At 43.8% G+C, this 14876-nt stretch overlaps 1 protein-coding gene across 6 annotated transcripts in view; it reads left to right on the top strand.

Annotated features, from left to right (window-relative positions):
- Positions 1-14876, top strand: part of FAXDC2 (fatty acid hydroxylase domain containing 2) — a 125881-nt gene that overhangs the window by 76832 nt on the left and 34173 nt on the right. For 5 of the 6 annotated variants that reach the window (XM_056516811.1, XM_056516814.1, XM_056516815.1 and 2 more), the window contains exon 3: positions 423-514. In XM_056516811.1, the coding sequence (XP_056372786.1) occupies positions 423-514 (92 nt within the window). Of the gene's footprint in view, positions 1-422; positions 515-14876 lie in introns of those variants that run through there. The other variant, XM_056516816.1, reaches the window with a different exon arrangement.

Genomic DNA, 14876 nt, shown 5'->3' on the forward strand with positions numbered 1-14876 from the left:
GAGTTGAAAGTCTGTGTTGCCCAGCGACAGCCCCAAAACATCACTGCTCTGGAGGAGATCTGCATGGAGGAATGGGCCAAAATACCAGCAACAGTGTGTGAAAACCTTGTGAAGACTTACAGAAAACATTTGACCTCTGTCATTGCCAATAAAGGGTAAATAACAAAGTATTGAGATGAACTTTTGTTATTGACCAAATACTTATTTTCCATCATAATTTGAAAATAAATTCTTTAAAAATCAGACAATGTGATTTTATGGATTTTTTTTTCTCATTATGTCTCATAGTTGAGGTATACCTATGATGAAAATTACAGGCCTCTCATCTTTTTAAGTGGAAGAACTTGCACAATTGGTGGCTGACTAAATACTTTTTTGCCCCACTGTAACTAACAATGAATCTTATCTGTCTTACTCCATAGAATGATCAAGTGTGGGATTCCGTGAAGAAAACAGCCTTTGTAATTGGTACTGGGCTTCTTACCTTTGCTGCATTCAGGAACACACTCACATGGTAAGGAAAGACATGGAGTGCAATCTTGAAATCCTATCTATCTAATCAATAATTGCGCACATAATTCTAATTCTTTACTACTTAATGCTTCATGTATATATCTGTCATGTAGTTATTATGAGTGTATAAAGCAGGCTGTCATACAGCCAGAGGGGTGACCTTACCTAAGCATAGGCAAAATCTGCAGCAAGCACCATCTCGTCTTTTCTCTGTCTCTGTCATGGCGGACGGGGATGAGTACATCAAGGTGCGCATGCCTGAGACAGAACTTGCATCTCCTATGGCAAAGATGCCCAAACATACATGCATGTGCATGTATGACTTATAGAGCATGTTATCTGTACCTGTAGAGCATGAGGAATGTCTAAGGAACACACCCCACCAGCATACAATCCCATAGAACCAGCCACACCTGTGTTGTCTCATCAGCAGGGGAATTCCTGACCCCTGTCTTTAGATCAATGCTGGGTTATTGTGTCCCTTAGAAGGTGTGGAGGGGAAAAATGAATTAAAATTGGATGCATCCTTAAAGTGTTACTGTCGTTTAAATATACTTTTGACAAGCCGCACAGACATTTCAAAAGTTACCATCAATCGGGGTCTCATTGCTGAGACCTGCTATGATTGCTAGTTATAGCTGGGAGAAGTGCATGGTATAATAGAGCACGTCTCCTGTAATCAGTCAGACATCGCGCCAAGCTATGAAGTGAAGCTATAGCTAGCGATCAGAGGGGGTTTCAGCACTGAGACTCTGACCAATCTTACATTTTGGCATATCTGTGCAACATGTCAAAAGTTTATTTAAATGACAGTAGTGCTTTAAGGGGTTAAATAAATGAATGATGCATATGACAGGGACACACAGGGATGGGCATGGTACACATTATAACACATAAAAGCAACACATTCTTTACGAAAGGGGTTTTATTATGGCACATGGATTTCTGTGAAGATTGAGGTGATGGCATTAAACCTTTTTTTTTTCAACTGGTGCGTGAACGTTAAACAGATTTGTAAAATGTGTTAAAATTTATTTCCTGTCTGACCACAGTGCTCTCTGCTGACACCTCTGTCTGTCTCAGGGACTGTCAAGGAGCAGGAGCAAATCCCCATAGCAAACCTATGCTGCTCTTGACAGTTCCTGAGACAGACAGAGGTGTCAGCAGAGAGCACTGTGGTTAGAGAGAAAATAAATGTAAACACAAAAGGACTTCCTGTGGAGCATGCAGCAACTGATAAGTACTGGAATGGTTAAGATTTTTAAATAGAAGTAATTTACAAATCTGTTTAACTTTCTGGTACCTGTTGATTTAAAAAAAAAAAAAAAAAAAGGTTTTCACCGGAGTACGCCTTTAAATACTTACTGAATATGAGGATTGGTCGAGCACACAAAAATATAGTTGTCCACTGTGTCTAGACACTATTTTTGCCCAAGACACGATGTCAGCTCTGGAATCTGAGGAACCATATTTCTGTAAAGTTAGTAGCTTAAAGTGAAACTGTCATCAATATTTACCCCTAAAGATATTCACAGCATGTAATGGGGTCCGCAATACCATGCCTCTCTTGAACAACGTTACAGCATCTCGGCCGTGTGAGCGATATACAGCTCCTTTCCACATGGTCTCCGACTAGAGATGAGCGAACTTACAGTAAATTCGATTCGTCATGAACTTCTCGGCTCGGCAGTTGATGACTTATCCTGCGTAAATTAGTTCAGCCTTCAGGTGCTCCGGTGGGCTGGAAAAGGTGGATACAGTCCTAGGAAAGAGTCTCCTAGGACTGTATCCACCTTTTCCAGCCCACGGGAGCACCTGAAAGCTGAACTAATTTATGCAGGAAAAGTCATCAACTGCCGAGCCGAGAAGTTCGTGACGAATCGAATTTACTGTAAGTTCGCTCATCTCTATCTCCGACCAATAGGGGCAGAGAGCTTGCTCACTCCCTGCCAAGCACAGCAATAGTCGCAGATGGCGCATGAGCGGAGGAGCTGTATATCGCTCACATGGCCAAGATGCTGTGACGTTGTTCAAAAGAGGCGTGCATTGTGGACCCCCTGCCACGCCTCTCCGACTGCATGTCTAAAAGCAGTTTTTACAGTCATAAAGTCCACGATTAGACAATAAAAGGTATGTCGTCATTACTGTGATACACAGCTTTTACATGCTGTGAATAGCTTTAAAGGGGTACTCCACCCCTAGACATCTTATCCCCTATCCAAAGGATAGGGGATAAGATGTCTGATCGCGGGGGTCCCGCCGCTGGTGACCCCCGCAATATAGCATGCAGCACCCACCTGTATCTGCTTCCGGCAGCGCTAAGATTCTGGCTCCCGTCCACGGGAACGGAAGGTCGTGACGTCACGCCCCGCCCCCTCAATGCAAGTCTATGGGAGGGGGCATGACAGCCGTCACGCCCCCTCCCATAGACTTGCATTGAGGGGGTGTGGCGTGAAGTCACACGGGGCGGAGTCGTGTCGTCATGATCCCCAGCGGCGGGACCCCCACGATCAGACATCTTATCCCCTATCCTTTGGATATGGCATAAGATGTCTATGAGTGGAGTACCCCTTTAAGGGGTAAATATTGATGACAGTTTCACTTTAAGTAAAAGGATCATTGTGTGGTTAGGGGTAGTGCCGGTCAGAACTCTTCTAATTCTTCTTATGAATGGGACATGGATTATAGACATGGTCTAGTACCGGTAAGTATTTTTTTCCCCCTGCAAACTGTTTCAGGGAAGCGTTAACCTATTAGTCAGTGCAAGTACTCCTTTTTACAGACGTTTCTGATATTCCTGCTCATACACATTTTTACAGCAAGACAGGAATAGGCTACGACAGTAGTCCCATGCAGGGGGTTGTGGGAGCTCGGCTTTCTGACAACAGGCAGGGTCCTGCTCTGATGGCCAGGATCAGAGATATTGTGGTGCTGATCCCGGACATAACCCCCTATATCAGTGGTCGTTGGCTGTCCGGGCATGCTGGGAGTTGTAGTTTTGCAACATCTGGAGGTCCACAGGTTGAAGATCACTGTCCTATATGCTGCTATCAGTAGCAACTGTGACTTCTGAGTGGTGTCAGATATCACCCCATCAGCACCCTCATGACAAGTGGGGCGATAGCAAGTATGTGACATCGATATCTAGTGGGGCATTTTCCATTTGCAACATTTTAAATTGATAAAAATTTTAAAAAAATATATAATTTTTGCATTTTAGTTTTAATCCACCTTTTTTTTATACAACAAATCATTTGGTAAAACATCTGTCTACTTGTTGCATTGTGGGTTAAAGAGGAACTAAAGCAGCAGTGCAACTTCAAGAAGTCTGGGGACTGGGTCTTATGACTCGAGCTTTCTGCGGTTCTTCTTCAGCTGATGACAGAAAGATGTTAAAAAGGAATTGAAAGAACTATAAAATACTAGAGGACGTTTTATTTTTTTTTCAACATTATTTTAAAGGGAAACTGATAGATGCCCCTAAGCTGAATATACAGGTGGTTAGTGTGGGTGATCCTGTGGAAAACAATTTATGCTTTACTCCAATCCATTCCAAAGGATAGGGGATAATATGTCTGATTGAGGGGTTCCAATTTCTGGGACCCCCACGATCTCCCGCAACACGGCATTCTGACAGCCACAGTTTTAGGCTGTGGTTGCTAGCAATCAGGTACGGCGAGATCGCTCCGTGCATGCGGATTCCTGGGGCATCGTGCAGGAGGTCGTGGGGTGCCAGCGGCCGATTCTTAACCCATTAAGGACCCATTTCGTACCGGTACGTCATGAGTCCAATGCCGCATCTAAAGTGAAAGTAAAACAATGCCGGTTAGCTCAGGGAGCTGTTCGGGATTGCCGCGGCGAAATCGCGGCATCCCGAACAGCTTACAGGACAGCCGGAGGGTCCCTACCTGCCTCCATGCTGTCCATGCTGTGAGATCCAGGCATGAGCAGTCAAGCGGCAGAATCATCGACCACTGGTTTCCTATAAGAAACCATTGATCAATGTAAAAGATCAGTGTGTGCAGTGTTATAGCCCCCTATGGGAGCTATAACATTGCAAAAAAAAAGTGAATAAAGATCATTTAACCCCTTCCCTAATAAAAGTTTTAATCACCCCCCTTTTCCCATTTAAAAAAAAAACAGTGTAAATAAAAATAAACATATGTGGTATTGCCGCGTGCGGAAATGTCCGAATTATAAATATATATTGTTAATTAACCCCTTAAGGACCACGGGTTTTTCCGTTTTTGCACTTTCGTTTTTTCCTCCTCACCTTTTAAAAAATCATAACCCTTTCTATTTTGCACCTAAAAATCCATATGATAGCTTATCATTTGTGCCACCAAATCTACTTTGCAGTGACATCAGTCACTTTACCCAAAAATCTACGGCAAAACGGAAAAAAAAAATCATTGTGCAACGAAATTGAAGAAAGAACGCCATTTTGCAATTTTGGGGGCTTCCGTTTCTATGCAGTACATTTTTCGGTAAAAATGACACCTGATCTTTATTCTGTAGGTCCATACTGTTAAAATGATACCCTACTTATATAGGTTTGATTTTGTTGTACTTCTGTAAAAAATCATAACTACATGCAGAAAAATGTATATGTTTAAAATTGTCATCTTCTGACCCCTATAACTTTTTATTTTTCTGCATATGGGGTGGTATGAGGGCTCATTTTTTGCGCCGTGATCTGAAGTTTTTAGCGGTACCATTTTTGTATTGATCGGACTTTTTGATCACTTTGTATTCATTTTTTTAATGATATAAAAAGCAACCAAAAAGACCTTATTTTGGACTTTGGAATTTTTTGGCGCGTACGCCATTGACCGTGCGGTTTAATTAATGATATATTTTTATAGTTCGGACATTTACGCACGCAGCGATACCACATATGTTTATATTTATTTTTATTTACATGGTGTTTTTTTTTTTATGGGGGTGATTTGAACTTTTATTAAGGAAAGAGTTAAATCACATTTATTAACTTTTTTTTTTACACTTTTTTTTGCAGTGTTATAGCTCCCATAGGGACCTATAACAATCAATCGCCGAGGGGACACGCCGGAGGCAGGTAAGAGGACCTCCGCTCCTGTCCCAGCTGAGCAGCCGTGCAGCTTTTACTTTCGGTTTAGACGCGGCGATCAACTTTGAACGTCGCGTCTAAAGGGTTAATAGCGCTCGGCATATCGCGGGAGCTGGCCAAGGACGTAAATATACGTCCTTGGTCGTTAAGGGGTTAAACCGCACGGTTAATTGGCGTACGCGCAAAAAAATTCCAAAGTCCAAAATAGTACATTTTTGGTCACTTTTTATATCATGAAAAAATGAATAAAAAGCTATCAATAAGTCCTATCAATGCAATTAAACCATTAATTAAACCGCACGGTCAATTTCGTACGCGCAAAAAAATTCCAAAGTCCAAAATAGTAAATTTTTGGTCACTTTTTATATCATGAAAAAATGAATAAAAAGCTATCAATAAGTCCTATCAATGCAATTAAACCATTAATTAAACCGCACGGTCAATTTCGTACGCGCAAAAAAATCCAAAGTCCCAAATTGTGCATTTTTGGTCACTTTTTATATCATGAAAAAATTTATAAAAAGCGATCAATACAAGCTATCAATGCAAAAATTGTACCACTAAAAACTTCAGATCATGACGCAAAAAATTAGCCCTCATACCGCCCCATATGCAGAAGAATAAAAAAAGTTATAGGGGTCAGAAGATGACAATTTTAAACGTATTAATTTTCCTGCATGTAGTTATGATTTTTTTCAGAAGTACGACAAAATCAAACCTACATAAGTAGGGTATCATTTTAATCGTATGGACCTACAGAATAAAGAGAAGGTGTCATGTTTACCGAAAAATGTACTGCGTAGAAACGGAAGCCCCCAAAAGTTACAAAAGCGTTAATTTTTAACGTAAATTTTTTTCCCTTAGTCCTAACAGCAGCACAAGTGGGGTGTTCTGCCCCTGTGAAGCTGGCAGGACGGTGGAATTTTTAATTTTGCCTAAGTAATTAAACAATTAATTGACCCCCCCATATAAGGCCTCCTCTCTTAGGCCACATTGCTTTATAACAAGTAAAATAATAAGAACACGGGTGGGAAATTTGTGTGCTGCTGTTAGGACTAAGGGAAAACAAATTTACGTTAAAAATTAACGCTTCCCTTATGTCCTAACCAGCAGCACAAGTGGGGACTTAGCAAGTAACAACACAAATAGAGAGGGACTATGGCAGAGTGGCATTTAGGATTGATTGCCCAAAGGCCAACTCCTCCGATCGTCTGGCATTAACCCTGTAATGACTAATAAATGTATTATGCATGCCCCAGGAGGCAGCAGCACAGATCTGTTATAGAGGAACAGCTTTTCTTTCTGCAAAAGAAGTAGAGACTGCCCTAGTGGAATGGGCAGTGACAAAGGCAGGAGGAGATAACTCCTGGGCTACAAAAGCCTCCCGGATTGCCTCCTTAATCCATCTACTCAGAGAGGGTTTAGAGGCTTTAAGACCTTTGTTCTTCCCTGAAAAGGAAACAAGAAGGTGCTCCGATCTTCTAAAGTCTCCAGTTCTTGAGATGTAGATTCTGAGGATTCTTGAAATGTCCAGAGTATGGTCAGCAGCTTCCTTGGGAGAGGATGGATTAGGACACAGAACTGGAAGGGATATAACTTGATTGATGTTGGAGAATGTCGGGAACTTAGGAACAAAGGTGGGTAAATATCTCAACAGGACTCTGTCCTGGAGAAAAAGCGTATAAGGCTCAAGGGCCGAAAGCTCGCCAATCCTTTTGGCTGAGGTTATAACCAATAAGAAGGTGACTTTAAGGGACAAATACCCAAAGTCGACTTCTTCCAGAGGTTCAAAGGGGGGTGAGCATGACCCATTAAGAACGGTAGACAAATCCCATTTGGGAATGGGTCTGAGAACTGTAGGTTTAAGTCTTTCAGCTCCCTTAAGGAATCTTCTGACTAGGGATTCTTGTGATAAAGATCTGCCTAAAAAGGCAGAGAGCGCTGAAACTTGAACCCTTAAAGTGGATGGGCTAAGACCCTTGTCAAGGCCATCCTGAAGAAAACATAAAATTACAGAAAGAGGAGGATCTGAGGTTACTACCTCTTTTGTAGCACACCATCGAAGGAAAATCTTGTTTGTAGACTCTGCTCTAGAGTGTGCAATGGTTCTCAAGACCTCCGCAGGAAGCCCACTACTTAGTAGGGTCCTGTCAATCTCCAGGCTGTCAGATTGAGTCTCCTCAGATCTAGGCAGGAGCCTGTGTTGTGAGACACAAGGTTCTGCACGTGGGGAAGCCTCCAATAACACCCCTGACTCATCCTCATGAGTTGGGTGAACCAGGACCTCTTGGGCCAGAATGGTATGATGGCAATCACTGAGGTCTGGTCTTGCCTGACTTTCATCAATACCTTCGGTATCATGGAAAGTGGAGGGAATATGTAGGCCAGCCTGAACCTCCATGGAATGGACAGAGCGTCTATCGCCACTGGATTGTCCTCTTTGTAAAGAGAGCAAAACTTGTTCACCTTGGCATTCAGACGAGTTGCCATGAGATCTATCTCTGGCATACCCCACCTTAGGGTTATCTTCCTGAAGATGTCTTCGTTCAGGGACCATTCTCCTTGGACTGTAAGCCCGCAACTTAGAAGATCTGCCACTATGTTGAGATCCCCCTTGATGTGGACTGCAGAAAGGTGGGTTAGATTGAGCTCTGCCCAAGAGAGAATCAGTCCGGTCTCCTTGAGGAGCACTTGGGACTTTGTGCCACCCTGTCTGTTGATATAGGCCACCACAGTGGTGTTGTCTGACCAAACTCTTATCGCTTTCCCTAGAATAAGGGGTGTGAAATGGAGAAGAGCTAGACGAACTGCTCTCAGTTCTCTCATGTTGGAGGAGAGAAGTCTCTCCTGAGGGGTCCAAGTACCCTGTACTGGATTCTCGTCCAGATGGGCTCCCCAGACCAGAAGGGAGGCGTCCGTGGTCAAAGTGATCCAACGAGGTTGAATCAAGGACTTCCCATCTGTCAGATGCCTCCACCATTTGTGGGATGTCCGGACCTCTGGAGACAGGGTGCACTTTCTGTCCAACCCCTTGGGGTTGTGGTTCCAGACAGTCAAGACCTGATCTTGAAGTGGTCGTAGATGCCATAGGGCCCAGGAAACTGCCTCTGCAGACGCTGACATGTTACCCAACATCTTCATCAGAGTTCTGATGGATATCCTGCGAGGGACCATCAGAAACACGGCGGCTCTTATGACCCGTTGTCTTCTTTCTGTAGTGAGGGACAAAGTCGTCTGAGAAGAGTTGAGAACGAAGCCCAGAAACTTTCTGGAGGTGGAAGGAATGATTTTGGATTTTTACCAATTTATAATCCAGCCCAAGCGCTGGAGAAATTCTAGAGCCAGATGAAGATGAGATTGTAGCACATCTAGAGTAGCGGCTTTTAGAAGCCAGTCGTTTAGGTAAGGTATGATCTCTAGACCTCTTAGTCGGAGGGCGGAGACTACCGGGGCCACCACCTTCGTAAAGGTGTGGGGAGCGGAAGTGATGCCGAAGGGCAGAACGGCAAACTGGAGATGCCTTACCATACCCTTTATGGAGACAGCAACTTGAGGGTCCAGAATGCTGATGACAGAGCGGATGGTCTCCATCCTGAACCGCCTTTTCCTTATAAAACGGTTTAGATAGCGAAGATCTATGATCATACGCCAGTCGCCCGATGGTTTCAGTACCAGAAAGATTGGGGAATATACCCCTGAACCCCTCTGATAGGGGGGAACATCTTCCAAAGCGTGTTTTTCTATGTACTGGAAGACAGAGTCCTCTAGAATGGCCTGCTTTGGCTGAGGAAGTAATATTGTCAACACAAATTTTCTTGGAGGAGGGGATACGAACTCTATCTTGTATCCTGACTGGATGACGTCCAGTACCAAAGGATCTTGGATTTCTTTCATTCAAGTTGGTATAAATAAACTTAAACAACCTCCTACGGGAGGGGGATCGGTAGATGAGTTCTCTACCTGACAACTTAGAAGGGAAGGGAGAGGGAAAACGTTGGTGGATTCTAGAGGAGAGTCATAGCACGGCTTTACGATCCTTCCCACGGCCACGACCTCCTTCCCGCTTCTGGTTGGTCTGACGTTTTTGGGATCTGGAAGGGCCCTGGTACTTCCCCCCCTCGGATCTGCCCCTGCCGCGAAAGGACTGGACAGGTAAGGATTTGCCCTTTTTGTCAGCAAATCCCTCCATGATGCGGTCTAATTTGGACCCAAAAAGCCAATTGGGCTCAAAGGGCATACCACACAAATTAAATTTGGAAGTATTATCCGCCACCCAGGGGCGCAACCATAAGGGGCGCCTACTAGCAGAGGAGAGCCCCATAGATTTAGCTGCGAGCTTAAGATGTTGTTGTGTTGACTATCAGAGAAAGTCCACTCCTAGCAGCAGGGTCTTAAAGCTATCCAAGATATCTTCCCTGGAAACGTTATTCGCAATCTTGGACTGGATCCGCAGAATCCTTTCCTTTACAAATTCAGCAACCTCGCTGGAAGCGACTGCTACAGAAGCCGATGCTGAAGCCGCAGAGTAATTTCGCCTCAACAATGAATCTACCTTCCTATCAAGAAGATCTTGAAGGTTGCTACCATCGTCAGATGGAACTAGGACCCTTTTAGACAATTTATTAACCGCCATATCAACCTTTGGCAGTGGGACCCATGACTCTGATTCATCCTCCGGCAGCGGGTACATCAGCTTGAACCTTCTGATGAGGACTGCAGGCTTGTCCGGATGTTTCTTTTTTTTTTAATACATTTTATTCCAAAAGTATGCAATATACAATATACAGATCTGGATGACCGGATCCAACATCAAGCAAAATTAGCTGACATGGTAATCTATAGTTGTTACAAAAACCTCTGACATAGGATATAGGCATGCATATCTTCTGGTATTTTACATACATTATAGGAAAGAAATAAGAGGCAGATGTGCAAAAATGTACATAAACCATGGAATAAAAACAACATTAAACAAAAGAAAACCAAATAACCTTCCCATTGCGGTGTGGTCAGAATAATAGAAAAAAAGAAAAAGAAAAAGACTGTTACACTATGCAAGACCCCGAGTGGCCCATTATATTGCGAGAACTTCTAGCAATCTATTAAACGCCATTGCTCGTTCATCATCTGTCTCCGTACCCCTTGGCAAAAAATGGAAACAGAAACAACTATTACCTAAGCTCAAAGAGCTCACACAAAGAGGGTCTTAGGATCAGATTAGTCTGGTAATTTAAGGTTTCCCAAAGAGTTCTTCAAACTTTCCAAGCTATACCAAGAGGTAGATTTAAAATGACCCACTATTCTATAACGTTCCCCAACGTCAGAGAGGTAGTGAAGGTAAGCCCTCCACTTTTGAAAAAAGGATTTGGCATGTAATTCTGAATTACGTATGACTAACAGCATTTCTTTATGTAAAACTGAATGGAACTCAGACTTAACAACGTCTAAGTGCGGTACCGATGGCACCAACCAGTGACGCAGCAGGCATTGTTTTACAACCAGGAATAACAGATGAATACCTTTAGACAACCCTCCACGGTCAGGGGGGTCCGACTCCCGGACAGGTACATAATGGAACAAATACGGTTCTGGAGATAGTGGCAAAGAGCAGCCCCAGATTTGCAGTAGTAAGTCCCGAACTTCATCCCACAAAACCCCAACCTGAGGGCAGTCCCACAAACAGTGCCATAGATCTGCTCCGAAAAATTGACATTTCGGACAATGGGTAAGATAAGGGGGAGGGGGGGTCCCACCATGCCACTTAAATGCATATGTTGCTTTGTGCACTACCCTCCAGTGTATTTCTCTCAACTGTGCATTCGGAGTAGCCCCAGCCACCGCAGTCAAACCGTCTTTCATATGTGCTTGTATGTCTGTGCCATCCAAATGAGTTGACCATTTGATGAGTGCCCTTGCCGCCGCTCCCTTTAACGCTACATCCCTGATGGTTGCGTAGATGAACGAAAGGTTATAGTGTGTCGCCCCGGCACCCATCAGCCTGTCAAAGTCATTTCGTTTTTCCACCACCGCATATCCATGTACCAAGGCACCAAAATAAGAGCAGAACTGATTGTACAGCCACCGGTGAGAGGACGGTAGGTCATATTTAGTTCTAAAATCTTCCCAGCCTAGGAACATTCCACTGACCTCGTCTAGAAAATCTTTAAAGGATAGAATGTTTTTAGATTTCCACAATCTACCAATTGGGTTTCTGGCACAGTGCTGCAAAGCCGGTGTGTGCCATAACTGGTAAAACTTTGATAAACACCACGGTAATCCGTAGAGTTTGCGGACTGTTTTCCAAGTGGCTAGGGTGTCACTAAACAACACATTGGTACGTATGGCACGGGGCAAATCTTTATACGAGAGATGAAAAAGCGTTTGTAGCGACCCTAATGTACAGAGCTGTAGCTCCAAAGTTGTATTAGAAAAATATGAAGTAGTATGGGCCCAGTCTCTCACATGTCGTAAAAGTGCTGAAAGGTTATAGAATCGCACATTGGGTACCTGCAATCCTCCATCACTCCTACTCAAACACAGTGTGTCATATGCCACTCTAGGTCGTTTTCCGGCCCATATAAATTTAGTGAAGCTGCCGTGAATGCGTTTAACATCTACATGGCGTAAAAGTAAAGGAATCGTTTGCAGGGGATACAATAATTTTGGGAAAGACATCATTTTAATGAGATGGACCCTACCCGATAAAGACAGAGGTAGAGACACCCAACGGTCCAGTTCTTTCTCTAGTTTCGCTATTAAGGGTGGATAATTAAGATTATATAGAGACAAAGGTGTACGCCCTATCTTTATGCCCAAGTAAGTGAGGTATTGTTTAGCTATCTGGACAGAGGGAACTGACAACGGTGTTGGTGAGGGGTGACCCAGATATAACAGCTGACATTTATCTATGTTGACCTTGTAACCTGAGAAAGAGCTAAATAAAGAAAGCACATCAAAGACATTACCAAGCTGTGCAGTGGGATCCTGTAAGTACAATAAAGTGTCGTCAGCAAAGCAGCTTATTTTAATTTCAGATGTGCCCACCTTTATACCCTGATATACAGACATCTGCAGGAAGTACTGGGCCAGGGGTTCTAAAGCTAAATTAAATAACAGGGGTGACAAAGGGCAACCCTGCCTAGTCCCCTGATGGAGAGGGAAGGGAGCCGAAAGATATCCCGGTATATGTACTCGGGACAACGGGGCGCTATAGAGAGCTGACAAATACGTTCGGAAGGGTCCCACTATATTCGCCCTTGAAAGGACCACATCCAGCCAGGCCCAGTCAACGTTATCGAAAGCCTTTTCGGCGTCTAAGGCCAAGAGAGCCGGGGCCTGGCCGGAATATGACCCACAGTTGACCGCTCCCTGTACTGCTAGTACTGTTCGGATGTTAGATACCGCCGCCCTACCCCTTATGAAACCAACCTGATGTGGGCCTATCAGGCGGGGCATCAAGGTGGCAAGTCTATCTGCGAACATCTTTGACAATATTTTGACATCAACATTTATCAATGAGATGGGGCGGTAGCCCCCTGGAGAGTTTGGATCTTTACCCTGTTTATGTAATACCTTAATGTGCGCCATGTTACCTGATTGTGGGAGGGATCCTGTTGCTAGAATATTAGTGTATACTGTCTGTAAGGTAGGGCTAAGTTTATCTTTTAGTAATTTGAAAAATTCCCCTGTATATCCATCAGGGCCTGGCGCCTTATTGTTTTTTAGTGAGTTAATAATTCCCATTATCTCTTCAGATGTAATCGGGGCATTAAGAATATCCCTGTCTTCATCAGACAAAGATGGCATAGAAATGGCATCTAGGAATTTCAATCCCGCTTCTCCATCTAAGTGCCTTTTAGCGTAAAGATCCTGATAGAATTGTTTAAAAATATCAACAATTTTCCTGGGATGTTTATGTAGTATCCCCTGCCCGTCTTTCAATGGTCTAATCGGCTCCATCAGTCTTTGTCCCCTCGCCAAATTAGCTAAGAGTCGCCCGGATTTGTTCCCGTGTCTGTAGAACTCCGCCAGGAATCTGTCCTTATGGTAAGTGTCCACCGCCGCCTGAGCTGTCTCAAAAGTACGCTGAGCCTCCACCCAAGCCCTTTTAGTTTCGTCAGATGGAGAAGTCAGGAAAGTAGTATACGCTCTTCTCAGGTCAGATGTTAGGGTGTCATATTTTTCCTTGGCCTTCTTTTTATGATATGAGACATGAGCTATTATGTTACCCCGGAGCACCGCTTTCCCCGCTTCCCAGAAGAGGAAGGGGTCAGAGACATGCTCTGAATTATTCAATGAGTATTCCTCCCACCAATGTCCTAACAGTTGCGTGAAAGATTCGTCTTTCGACAAATAAGTAGGGAATCTCCACACTATATCCGAACCCGGGGGTAATGTCGGTGCTAGTTCCACTCCTACCGGTGCGTGGTCAGAAATAACCAAATCATAGATGTGGTCTCGTGTCACCTTCGAGAGTAAAGAGTGCGATAACAAGAAATAATCTAACCTGGACCACGACCGATGGGAATGGGAGTAGTGTGTGTATTCTCGTTCCGTCGGGTTATGGTGTCTCCAGGAGTCATACATCCCCGTCACGTCAAGAAAAGATTGTAGGTAAGTCTCATCCTGTATTGAGGTAATAAGGTTAGTACGTTTTCGATCCTCCTGTGTATGTAATACAGTATTGAAGTCTCCCCCTATAATGATATTAGGTTCTAAATCCCCCTGAACGCGTGTGGCAAGGGCATCAAAATAAGAGGATTTGTGCACCTGAGGGCCATACACATTATACACACTAAATTTTGTCTCCCCCTCCCCCAATAACAAGTGTTGCAACATGCCCTCCCCATCTTCCCAGTGTGACAGTATGGATTGGGCTTTGTTTCTATGTACCAAAATTACCACACCTCCCTTTCTACCTACTGCCGGTGATCCCAAGACCGCCCCCACCCACCTCTTTTTAAGTCTAAAAAAATCTTCCTTTAATAAGTGGGTTTCTTGCAACAAGGCCACATCTGCTTTCAGTTTCTGTAAATGTCTGAGCACTAAGGAGCGTTTCCCTGGAGACCTCAAACCCTTCACATTCCACGTAACAAATTTCATGTCACGATAACAATGGTCACATGGATGTACATGCAAGTCCAAAAAAGCATATTCAGCATTAGAGTGAGCATAAGAGAACTCAGAACCTGGAAAAGTGACACAGTAGGAATGAACACCACCGCATGGGAAGTAAACCATAGAAATACTAGCATAAACAACTGAGAAAAACCCC

Source organism: Hyla sarda, chromosome 4, assembly GCF_029499605.1.
Source record: "Hyla sarda isolate aHylSar1 chromosome 4, aHylSar1.hap1, whole genome shotgun sequence".
Classification (NCBI taxonomy): domain Eukaryota; kingdom Metazoa; phylum Chordata; class Amphibia; order Anura; family Hylidae; genus Hyla; species Hyla sarda.